General features: G+C 34.2%; 1 protein-coding gene across 1 annotated transcript in view; it reads left to right on the plus strand.

The window, feature by feature from the left end:
• Ance-3 overlaps positions 1-11,296 on the plus strand; it is a 171,547-nt gene extending 160,251 nt beyond the window's left edge. The window contains exons 11-12 of the mRNA XM_053747257.2: positions 8,961-9,149; positions 10,598-11,296. Of these exons, the coding sequence (XP_053603232.1) occupies positions 8,961-9,149; positions 10,598-10,721 (313 nt within the window). The 3' untranslated portion in view covers positions 10,722-11,296. The remainder of the gene's footprint in view (positions 1-8,960; positions 9,150-10,597) is intronic.
• Positions 11,297-13,678: the final 2,382 nt, after the last annotated feature.

Consider the following 13,678-nt stretch of genomic DNA (forward strand, 5'->3'; position numbering starts at 1 on the left):
ATGTTATTTAATCAGCGGTCGGCGTCACCTTGACCGCCACACCAAGGCTTTAAAACAATTGTAGATAAGTACAGTGCACTCCGAAATTATTGCGTATAAAAATAAAAATCAATATATATAAAAGAAGACACTGAACGACCGACTGACATATCAACGCACAGCTCAAACTTCAAATTTAGCTCGTAAGGTTCCTTATGTCTAGGGGAGCACTATGAAAAGATTTTTCAAAATTCATCCTCTAAGGGGATAAAAAGGGAGTTCATAATTTGTATGGGGAAACCAAATTATTTAAAGAGAAATATTTCACTGAAGGGAAATCAATTAATCACGTAGGCGAAGCCGTGAGCAAAAGCTAGTAATAGTAATAAATTATCGCGATGAATTGTAAACCTTATATTTGAAGTTGTTATGTAAAGGAAAACAACTATCAAAACTTTTTAGGTGGGATTTGAGAAATAAATTAAAATTTATTCCTCCAAGTACACCCCAAGTTAATTATTTACTAGTGATGAGATCTATTAGTTTTGAAGAATTGAAATAAAAATTGATACTTAGAAAGATTCAATTTCAAGGCTAAGCTAAGATAGCTTTATAAATACAAATTACTTAAAGAGAATACAAATTTCTTTTAAACGAAAAACGAAAAAAAAAATTTCACGATGTAGTGGTACTTTAGATAAAGGATTTAATTGCAAAGTATTATAGTGATGGTTGCCCCAAAAGCATTTTGTAGTATTAACATTTAATTGTATGTTTAGACTGTACCCTGATTATCTGTAAAATGAATATATAAGTTTGTAAGTTACATAGGATCCTCATAGCATACAACATCTGATGAATTATGACGCGTACTGTACCTAATTTAAAAAATAAGTTTATAAGTTACATAGGATCCTCATAGCATACAACATCTGATGAATTATGACGCGTACTGTACCTAATTAAAAAAAAAACAATAGATAATGCATCTATATCTGCTCGAAATATAGTTTGACCCAGATTCCATAATTGGCATTGTGCGGCCGAAAAATATTGTTTCACATCCATTGTGTATGTTTTATTAAAAAGAATAATTAGATACTTATTAAAAGATCATTCGTTATGTGGTTTATGGTACATTGCATTAACGATTTTAATGTTCTTCTGTCTCTTGTAGCTACAAAATATAAATCCTATTTATAAATGCGAAAGTTTGTGAGGATGTGTTTCCGGTGAAGGAAAACATCGTGAGGAAACCTGCACACTGGTTGATTATTAACTTGTGTGTGAAATGGAGAAGGCAATGGCAAACCACTCCATTACTAATGCCAAGAAAGTTGTTGTGTGTGTTTAATTCCACGTAATGACCACGACCCTCAGCCATGAGCAATACGACTATGAAGAAGATGTATGTGTGTTACTCTTTCACGCAAAAGCGACAGGACGTATTATTATAAAATGTGGTACAAAGGTTAAAATTTAACTTGCAATAACACATAGGGTACTTTTTATCCAGAAATTCCCACGAGAGCGCAGCTCCGGGGCGCTGCTAATTCTTTATAATATCCGATTTCTGTATTTAGTGTATTGTGAGAAACATACATAAAATATTATATACACTCGGTATATCCTCCTCCTTTTTTGGAAATCGGTTAAAAAAACAAATACATGTGGCGAATTGACGAATTGTTATAGGCATAGCGATTTCTATAATAATTCAAATATAATCTTTAACATTTCAAATTATTTCTCAGAACAATTTCGACATGAAAAGATGCTTATCCAACTTAATTCAATTCACGACTTTATACCATAATCAAACTTACTCGTTTCTTTTACGGTTCATATTCCCTTACGATAAATCCAAACAAGCTAAAGCTCATAAAATTGCGAAGTCAACCTTCATACCATAATTTAAGGTTTAAATTCCAGTGTTACGATTAAAAATAAAGCAACGTACACACAATTGGCACCGTCTGAACTGCAGGAAGCCACCACTTTAAATCCATGCGGGTGACGATACAGTTAACAGTTCGCTATTCAGTCGATTACATTTTTAAGTATTCTAAAAATATGTTGGTCGTTGTCCCCTGGACTATTATTCAGTGAGAAAGTTTTCCTACAATACAGATATATCTTACAACTTTCAAATTCAACTTAATGTTTTTTAAGCAAAGGATTTAGACATTTCTCGTATTTGATCTTAATTGTCATTTTAATGTTTATTTCAAAAGAACTTTGTTGATTTCTTAAGACATTTTATTGTTCGATTCATATTTTCTTTTGTTTCACTTAAGATAAGTGAAGATAAGTGTACACTTTCTTCTAAAATTGTCTGAACCTCTCAGAATTTTCTTACGTCGATTCTAAATGAAATAGAACATTTTATTTTTTACCTGCAATGATAACTCTTCATTCAATTTATTTGTTTTCAATCTATATATATTATTTAACATTTTTTTAATGAAACAGCATATATCTGTCAAAACTAAAATGGTGTCAAAATCATCAGGAACTGATCAAGATGGACGCCCTTGTCCAGCAGCACTCCAGTGGCAACTTTGACTGTCACTACATGTCAGTATAAAACAAACTAGCCCGACGTGTCTGTCTGTTTCTAAGCTTAATGTTCTTATAAACGATGCAATGGATTTTGATGCAGTTTTCACTGTTATTTAGACAATTTATTAACGAAGATACGTATTATACACAAAACAGCCTAAGGCCGGGCCGTGTAGTTATACAAAATAATAAGACAATCACAGTAAAAATAGAAAACTTAAGAAGAAAAAAAGATTGATTTTAAACGTTATCAATCATATAGTTATGACAACACAAAAGTATGAAAGTAGAATGGGCAATGAGGCGTCACAGCCCAGAATAACGCTTCATCAACTTTATTTATTCATGTGTTACAGTTTGGTTGTCCCTTAGCGGATGAACAAGCCTTGGGTCATAGGGCATAAAAGGGTTTCCTTCGAGAGCTTAAAGTTTGTGACGGAAAACCAATGAGATATTTTTTGAACGAAAAATACCGGACAATTTTTCTACATTTGCGCAAAATATATGCATGATTTTGGTAAAATTAAATTCTATAGAGGCTTAATAAAGGCTGACTTTATGAGCCACGCCCCATTGCTCAGTCGAGCTCCGTTATTTTGAAGTACGTCGACAGACAACTGTCACAGTTGCTGCTGCAGTTGAGTTGCGGAAAATAATTTATTTTAACTTAGTTACAAAGGTACCTAAAGGTACTGAAGGCGAGCAAGGGACGAACAAGATGTTTGAGTAATAAAAAAAACATACCAGCACATTTTCCAGAACAATACTAACAAAATTTAACTTTACTTTTTGACAAATAATATTCCCATATTTATTAATAAATCTGTAATAAATTAAATTTCAATTGTTAACCTACTATAAATAAATACAGATCTCTAGTTTTCATAGTTATTCCATTTTGAATTGACCGGTGGAATCATTAAGAAAATAAGACAGAACCTCATACAAATGCCAATACAGATTGCCGACCCCAAAAGCCCTACATTTTGCAACTTCCTACCCGCGAATGTAAAGCAGTATATACCACCTGTATAGCACCTATATACGACCGGTATACAGCCAATATCGACCTCTTCCTAGCGAACGTAATGGGACCGAAACAGTCACGTTTATAGAATAGAGATTTTGCAATGGCGACTATAGAAGCAGAGTTTAGGCGTTTCTTGAAATGTTGTGTGGAAAAAAAATTTGACTTGTTGAAAAGTATTTAAATAATCAAACAAGTTTGATTATTATGTCGCGGTTATTAATTATTGTGATAATTCTTCTTGTGTTCTGATTATATTATCATTTTAGATGCCAAAATAGTGACGTCACAGGATATTCACTGTCATACATAATATATATTTTTATTTGTATTTGAGGATTTGATTTCCCTAGTTGAAAACCAACCAATTGTGCCTCTGTTTCAACTACTGGAGGCTCCAGTCTGAAGCGTTGTCTATGATCATGAACCACCACAAATGTTTTTATTTTTTGCGGGATCCAACGCCAAAAACTTAGCTCTTAAATAAGTAAATAAATAATAAATATATTAGGACAAATAACACAGATTGAGCTAGCCCCAAAGTAAGTTCGAGACTTGTGTTATGGGATACTAACTCAACGGTACTGTATTTTATAACAAATACAAATATAGATAAACATCCAAGACTCGGGCCAATCAGAAAAATATTATTTTCCATCATGACCCGAACCTCTCGGTTCAGAGGTTCGAAACTTTACTGCTGCGCCACCGAGGTCGTCAAAAATAGAAGAAGACACCAAATTTCAGCTGAATTGGAGATAAAAAATGGGTTAATTTTTACTAGCAACAGTACACAAGTACAATTGTTTTAGTCTGCGAAGGTATGTGATTAATCTATGCGTAATGTATTACACAATTGTTCCCTTCTAAGATCAGAAGGGAAGTAGGTATATCTTTACCTATCAAATAACGTGAAATTAATGCTAGCGTTAAATATCACGTTATATAACCATCCGTCCATTCCTAACTCAAATTCTTATTAGACAAATCTAGAATTTACACTAGTAGACGTCCGTTACGGTTTCCTTATACGTGAACAATTTGCTCGTTATCTCGTCACTAGCAATGTATATTGCGAAACGTGGTTGCTTCAAAGCGTAAATGGATATTACGTTTGCATAATGGTTTTTTAGCTATTTAGAGATTTTGTTGAAATATAGTTTCATGGAGCACTGATTAATGTTTTTTGACAATATATAAGATTCTTGCTAACTGACTATATAGCACTTTATCAAAAATATACATATTATTTTAAATAAATTCGTTCATTACTTACATTTTGCGTGAAAAATGAACCAAAGTTAATCAAAGCTAACAAAAAATATTTATATAGTACTAGCGTTTACCCGCTGCTTCGCCTGCGTAAATTTTCCTCGGAAACAGTTATTTTTCTGGGATGAATGTCTCCATACTTTAAACTATATGTATGCAAAATTTCAAGAAGATTGGTTGAATAGATAGATCGTGAAGAGTTAACAAACAAACATACTTTCGCATTAATAATATTAGTTAGGATCTGACGTAGGGAGTGATAGGGCTTTAAAATATGAATTCTGATCATAAACAATGGAATAGCAATTTGACACTACATGTTGAAATTCAACACAACCAATATAATAAACCTATCAGGCTAACATGGCCTTTCAATCTCGACTTTTGTCTCTGTCTACCCCATAAAGAATAAGGACGTCTAATATATATTGTCCAATTGTATAAGTACCGAGATGTTTACAATTCCTTCTTCACAAAGTAATGCGACAATTTAACAATATTTACTGGGTTTCTGGATAAAGCGCGACAAACGGTCACATAAAATGCTTATCACATCAATTTGCGACTATCGCTCGTTACGTCATGCGTCAGGCCGATCCTAATCGGGTAAACGGGGATTTTCTGCAATTATTTAGAGAATTTGAATTCTCTTTGCACAATACTTGTTTTAAGATAATAAAATGTAAAAATCTCTATAAAGAGAACTACTAAGAACAATCTTAAAGAAAATATTCTTTAGTCTAATATGCACACGCGATGTGGATTTTGTTATAATTTGTAAAGACTTTATAATACTACAGAATTAATTAATAATATTTGTATCCTATCAAAATTAAATATTTATTTGTTTCAATTCTAAAATCTACCTCCCCTTTGCACAGCAGTGTTTTAATCTACTTTTCTTTTCCTTTTCGGCACATCTTCGTTTCCTTTCCAAATTTTTTATATTGGACGATAAAGCATGAACAAGGAACAAACAAACACACTTGTGCATTTATTCCTTAGTTAAGGATAGGCTGGTAGAGGAGTTATAGAGTTACACATCGCGAAATTAAGTGAAACTAATAAAAACAGCTGAATATCAAGCCATACAATGACGACAAGAAACGCGGTATCGTGAACGGCTGACCGCGTCCCTTTGTCTTAATAGAAACAAATGCTCGCAAATGAAACAAGAAGCCGCGTACGATCTAGGTCTATTAGATAGCCTGGCGTAAATCTAGCCCTAGTTACATAAGACTAGCGTAAAACAATGCCTATGCGGCCATCGATACGTGTTACGTAACTATCGAGTTGGCTAATGGCCGATTTTGTGGTGAATATAGGGCCGTTAGGGCCCCGTTTCGAAGTTTTCGAATCAATTTCCTAAAATTTTCATTTCCTTGAGCCGTAATGGCTATTTATATAGTATAAGACCAGTATGTGGCTACCCTTATTGCTCTGTCATTAACCTTATAGTGACACACCTTATAGATCACATTTTTATTAAGGTTAAAAAGCTTAACTTGGTTTTTTCATTTTCTGAAAATTACAATCGATAATGCGGAAAACGAACGCTTGCACAATAACTTTTTAAATTTCGAATTCGCATAAATAATAATAAAATAACAATGATTCAAAAAATATATTAATAATTTGTTTAAAGTTCAGCGTTCAAGTCCATATTTAAAAATGGTGGATGGGTCCATGCCCATCCTCTCTGCCAGTAATAACAGAGAGTGCAGGAAAACATCGCGAGGAAACCTGCACACTGGTTGATTATTCACTTGATTGTGAAACGAAGAAAGCAATGGCAAACTATTTCACTAATAGTGCCAAGATAGTTGTTGTGTGTGTTTCATTCCACGTAACGACCACGATCCTCAGCGATAAGGAAATACGACTATGAAGAAGGAGAATATCGTGATTATGGTACTAAACCAGAACAGTAATATACTCTACTAGCTTTTGCCCACAACTTCGTATGTGAGTAAAACCGTTTCCCGTGGGAATTTCATGAAATCCCTTCTTAGTGCTCCCCTACACTGTCCTAGAAACCTACACACCAAATATCAGCTTTCTACCCCCAGTTGTTTCCACTGTGCGTTGTCTGTCAGTCAGCAACGCAAGAGTTTGAGTATATACGAGATAAAATTGATAATAATTAACAGCCCTAAAGTTCAACATAGTGAAATTGATGTTGTTTGCGTTCCGGCACTTCGAAAATGACTTGGCCACAACATACTATGCAAGTGGCGGGTAGTATTTCCCTAACTATTTAATTGATTAGTGTTTGTTTATTATTGCTACAATTAAACTGTTTATAAATGTCAAGGAATGCCATTAAGTCTAATTTCCTAACGGTGAGCTGGGAAGTAAAGCTTTTAGCATTAGGTTAGCAGTTTTTTTAAAAGTATATTTGGCACACTAAAGTTTAATACTTAAATTTAGGGATAAACCTGAAATGAATATTAAGTAAGAATCAGATTCATGAGAAGTTAAAACTACATCAAAAATCGTTGTGTAGATTTACCGACAAATCGATACAAATGCACAAAAGCTGAAATCTACTTTATTATATATCCTCTATTCAAAATCAAATTGAAAATTATTTATTCAATATAGGATGACATCACTTATTGACGTGAAAAAAATTACTTAAACTAAGTCTACTGGCCGACTTCCGAAGCGCAGGTGAAGAAGAAGCGGCGCAACAAACTTCACCGCGGCCTTTTCTCCAAAGACGTCAATTAACTAATATACGTCTTATACATATAGATATTAAAACAATATTCTCTATGTAAACTATCTATTAAGACATATATTTAAAGCCAAATTTAGCCCATTGACCTCAGTTTCTTCAGCAATGGGCTAATCACCGCGCATACCGAATCGACCAAACCACATATTAAAACGTTAAATCATCCATGCTACTTGCAATACGCAGAAAATTATACTGACCCACGCATAATTAGTTTGCATGGGGTAATTATTTGGTATTATTGTTAAATGGATGCTATTATTTTAATATTGTAAGGTAAACTGTATGTAATGAATGGTTGTTATAAGTCATTGCTTTTGGAAATTGTTTCATCAACTTTGTATAGATGAAATTGTATAGATTATTCTTTGTTTGTTTCCAGTTTTTTTTATTACTGTTTATAAAGTATATATTTGATATCCTAAAAACGAAACCCTTTCATTTGATATGTCACATGATATGTTTTGCTTATTTGCTATAGATAACTTTATTTCTAAATTTTCTAATGTACTCTTCAAAAGTAGCTCTCGAAATAAAAAAATCATTTAATTACGTTACTCGCCCGCCTCTGGGTCACAGACATGTGTGTACCGAATTTCAACTTAATTGGTTCTGTAGTTTCAAAGCAAACTAGCCGTGATTGTTGGACAGAGACCCATAAAAAATCACTCGTGCTAGTGATTTTTATGGGTTCCATATTGTACGGAACCTTAAAAAATAAACATAAACATGTTATGGGATGGTTCGCAGAGCGTTTCGACCGCTACGGCCGCGCTGTCATTACAATTTTCAAATTTTAACAAAGACATGGATGGACACTTTTACTATCTGACTTTAAAATCTTTAATCTGTACGAATGATTGATTTTGGAAATGATCCCTTCCTCAATAAAATTGACGGATCGTAATGACATCGCGGCCACGAAGCGGTGGTGGTGTAATGGTTAAGACGCCCGCCTGTGGATCGAAAGGTCCCCGGTTCGAATCCTACTCGTGTCACATGAGTTTGTATACCAATCTGGCTCATGCATAGTAGTTTTCATCGACCACCACTTGCTTCCGGTGAAGGAAAACATCGTGAGGAAACCTGCACACTGGTTGATTCTTATTAACTTGTGTGTGAAATGGAGAAAGAAATGGCAAACCACTCCATTACTAATGCCAAAAAAGTTGTAGTGTGTGTTTCATTCCATGTAATAACCACGACCCTCAGCCATGAGAAATACGACTTTGAAAAAGAATGACATCGCGGCCGCAACGGTCGAAACGCTCTGAGAACCACCTTTGATGGTCATCGAATGCTGAAATAAATATAATAATAATAGTTTCTTTATTTATGTATAAAATATGCAAATAACATCCCTCCATTTTATGAATCCAGCCGCCTCATGGAGCGCGGGTCGTCCGCGCCCTGGAACCAGATCCTGCAAGAAGCCATCGGCGAGACCAGACTCAACGGCGAAGCTTTGAGGGACTACTTCAGGCCTTTAGAGGACTGGCTGAGGAGCGAGAACCTTAGGACTGGAGAGTACTTGGGCTGGAGCTACGATGGCGACTACTGCAAGTTTAGGTATAATTTTATTCCCTTACAAGTTCATTTGTTAGATAAATTAAAAAAAAACCCCGACTTTCAATATTCATTTCGCTACAACTTTTGAACGGCTGAACCGATTTTGATCAAACGTATCTAAGAACCATGGCATAAATATTAGATATCAAATAAAAAAAACCGCATTCAAATCGGTTCACTCGTTGATGAGCTACGGTGCCACGTACGCAGACAGTAAGACAAACTTAGCGGTCAAACTTAAAACACGTTTTTGCGTCGGGGGTTAAAAATATTCTTGGATGGAATGGGTACTTTAATTTTTGAAGAATCCGCTGTAATTTTAGGACTTTACCGGATGTCAGCCCTCTTTGGAAATAAGTAAACCTTGGTACAAAGATCGTCTGCACGGATACGTTTCTCTCGTTGTATTCCAATTTGAAGGATAGGAGAAGCAGTGTAATTATAGTGTGTGGCAAAAGATCCATGGTGTTGCAAGCGTATATTGGCTACAGTGACCACTTACCATCAGGTCGGCTGCATGCCTATAAAAATGATGTTGTTGCTAATCAGTTGTCAAGTATTTTCACTCTTTAGTCACCTCGTCAGACATCCACGGGAGGATCTTCCTGTCTATACAGGGGCCCAAATCTCACGTTCATTAACGAAGTACATTTCATCAATTTTCTCCATTTTTTTCCGATGGTTTTAAACAAATTTTTAAACGAAAAAGTTAGATTGATCCATGCGTACACTCTAACTTTTTGAGGGAGATTTTTGTAAATGCAGAAACAATGCTAGACCTTCAGAAACAAATGAAGATAATGAACGCTAGACCTTCAGAAACAAATGAAGTGAACATCGTCTGTTTCTTGTCTGGACAACCTTTTACATATTATAAATCCAAGATATTTCTATACATTACATTCATGTATTTAGAAATAGGTATATGGGTAGTTTGAATCATTATTCAAACTAGTACACATTTTTTATAGCGTAATATCAGCCGAGATTGCCACAAACGTTCATCAATAATGTGTGAACTGCATACATTACACGAAAATATTGAGTCATTATTACTTAATGGTCAATTATGCAAGTGCAAGAACTGTATCACAGTTAGCGATCAGTTAACTATGACCAAATGCGTGCGTGAGGTGATAATTGATATGTAGATGTGTTTGTTTTCTTTTTGCAGCTAAAATGTTTTTGAAAAAATGTATTTTCGTTGTATTTTTTGCAGTTAAATTTTTTTATTAAAATCGTAGTTTCAGTGTAAGCTTTAACGAATATATCGAGTGATTAATTAATAGAACAATGTTTGTTTGTTTATCACCTCTTGAGCTACTCAACTTGAGTAGTATGGAGAAGAATAAAGACCGGGATATTTTTTCCGGGAAAAGGCAAGGTTTCCGCGGGTGAAGCCGTTTGCAAAAACTAGTCATTAATAATATTTTCCCGTATATTTCCAGTATTGAAACGGCCGGTCTTCAAGTTTATGGTGGGTTCTACAACGCGGCGACACAACACTTGACTAGCTTCGTCACCCTTCTTCTGACGTCAGCACTCACCACCATATACACGCTGCGCAGATGAATCGGATCCAAATTTTAATATAAATGTAAAAGTTATAAAAATATATGATGATCGATTTTTAGTCACGAACACTTCTGTAATCTGCCACTCAATATGTATTCAAACACATCAAAATCCTACATTAGGTACGACACGTAGGTAATAAAGAAGCAGTTCGTGCGTACTTACTTTCTATTTACTTATATATCTGTGTAAATATACTATTATATAAATATTTTTTTATAGTGGGTTCTACAATCGAAACACACTATAAACGTCAGTGGCGTTGTCTCCTTACTAGTGACGTCAGCTCTCGCCGGCATCCACACAGATGCCGATGAATTTTGAAGTGAAAACTTCTTTAGCGGCTTTGTGCACTTTTTGTGATGGGTGAAAAATGTTAAACTCGCGTCAGGACACGTGACCCTGATCGAAAATTCGTAAGATGTCAAATGTGCACAACGCTAATATTCAAGTTTTCACTTCGGCCGGCGCTCCCAGTGTGCAACCCGGTTTTTTTTCCATACTATTACTATATTATTTAGCTACGGCCCATGACACTGACAAAAATATATTTGTAATGAAATGAACAATGTTAAGAAATAGGTAAGTAAAGGAAACAAACTCTTTATCTGATGTTAATTCCTTCTCAAGAAAATAATTTACTGTTCCCAAAGTATATACTATTATATTTAACATTAAATTTATCAGCGAGCTGTTGATCATTGAGTATTTTTGTATATGAATCGTTAAATAATTACCATAAAGTTATCATAGCTCAATATGAGTACTGTTAAAAGATCACAATAATATTTCTATGACAAAAAAAAAATATTTTGTACATTATTATATTTTTGAATGAAATATTATAATCACATATTTTATTTAATTGTATAATAATATTATTTTTATAAATTAAGAGAATAATAAATAAACGAAATTATCAAATATTTTTGTTGAAAAGCTCAGGGTGTTTTATTATTGGCGCAGTTAAAGTTGTATTTAGTATATAAGAAAAGCTTAGTTTTATGTTTTTTTTTTTTGTAAATACATTTAATTAACATGACAATTATGTAATACTTAATTATTTTGTGATAACACGATAATAAAAGTGAAAATTTATATCTATGTTTCATTTCCATAACCACTTGATCTTGTTTTTCATCGAACATGTAATATTTTGTATATTTACTATGGGTTTTTCAAAGAAAAATATTTTTAACAATCAGAGACAGTGCATTTTGTTTTTTCTTTTCAATAGTTGAATTGTCATACAAAATTTCAACTAATATCAACTTAATTGTAAAAGGCTTAAAATAGAACGTTGTAATATCAATACAAACGGACTGACAGACATCATAACAATAACTTTTAACTCATCTCGTAACTTATGTGCTTAGTCCAGCTTCAGTAGTCAAACAGAGACATAATAACTTGTAAAGTTATAAATTCTGGTACAGTCAACCGCGAGTTAAGCACTGCTTAGACCTTATGCGGCGGCTATAGCGTTGAATTTGCAACTTGTTTTGGCTGATCATAATGTGCTGGTGACTGTACAAAATGTTGATATCCCTGTCTAAATGTGCATACTTTCGCAAACGCGCATTTCGTAACACAGAAAACACATTATACCACCCTCGTAGAGGGTGGGTAACCATCACCCACCTTTGTTTACCCACGTTTACAAAAACAGTGGTTCCTATCTAGGGTAGAATATAGAGGTTTAAATTTTAACTACAGCATAACATACATGTAGTGTAAATATCATTTATCATTTGTTACATAGTATAAAACAAAGTCGCTTCCCGCTGTCTGTCTGTGCATAATTGACGACTTCGGTGGCTGAACCGAGAGTTCCCGGGTTCGATCCTCGGTCGGGTCATGATGGAAAATGATCTTTTTCTGATTGGCCCGCGGTCTTGGATGTTTATCTATACATATATAAATACAAATACATATATTTATTATAAAATATTGTATCGTTGAGTTAGTATCCCATAACACAAGTCTCGAACTTTAAGCCATATATTCTAAGTTCTCATGTAAGTGAATATTTTCTTATGAGAATAAAGAATTCTTTAACCCGAACTTACTTTGGGCCTAGCTCAATCTGTGTGATTTGTCCTAATATATTTATATTTAATATATTTCATAAGTGTGCTTGGAACTTTAAAATTACGCAACAGATTTTGATGCGGATTTTTTAAATACAGAGACTGATTCAAGAGGAAGATTTAAATGTATAATTTATTATGGTTTTATCCGGGCAAAGCCTGGACGGACTGCTAGAAAAAGTACATTTGAACGCTCAAACGAATACAGCTTTTCGTATTTTCCTAATTTTTCCTATATATTTTTTATATTCCCACGTACGTTCTACTCGTGAGTATACTCCCAAAAATATGCATTATTTGAGTGGGCTATGCGGCGACACACTGTCAACACAGAGCTGTCTATTTACCCATACTATATTTGTTTTAAGAAATGTTATCTTAAAGGGTAGCCGTGTTTACGATGTGAGCAATCTGGACACGAAATTGGAGATTTTCGATTTCAAATAATATAATTTGAACCTCAAGTTTAGATGATAAATATAAGCCTTGCTCAAGCCATCAAAGTTTTTCAATATTTTATTTTGGAACGTAATTTTCAAGCACAAGTTGACCTAAAAAAGAACATGCTTTTTTGACAGTGGCCAAAAACTGTTCGGCCACGCGAACAAAGTCGCGGGCATTGGCTAGCGGTGAAATAATTTTTGAAATCGGTTCGGCGCAAGGAAGAAGTGATTTGAAGAAATGAATCACGCTACTAAATAAATAATAAACATCAAATCACGCACAAATGTACAGACTAACAAAATATGTTGATAGACAGATGTTTACTATGGCCGCTTTGGTAGACAGCTGTTGGAGTTGTTTTTTTTAATATGGCTCCAATCCTTCAGAAACATTCGCTCGAGTTTGTAAATATTCCGTTGG

This window comes from Plodia interpunctella, chromosome 7, assembly GCF_027563975.2.
Source record: "Plodia interpunctella isolate USDA-ARS_2022_Savannah chromosome 7, ilPloInte3.2, whole genome shotgun sequence".
NCBI lineage: Eukaryota > Metazoa > Arthropoda > Insecta > Lepidoptera > Pyralidae > Plodia > Plodia interpunctella.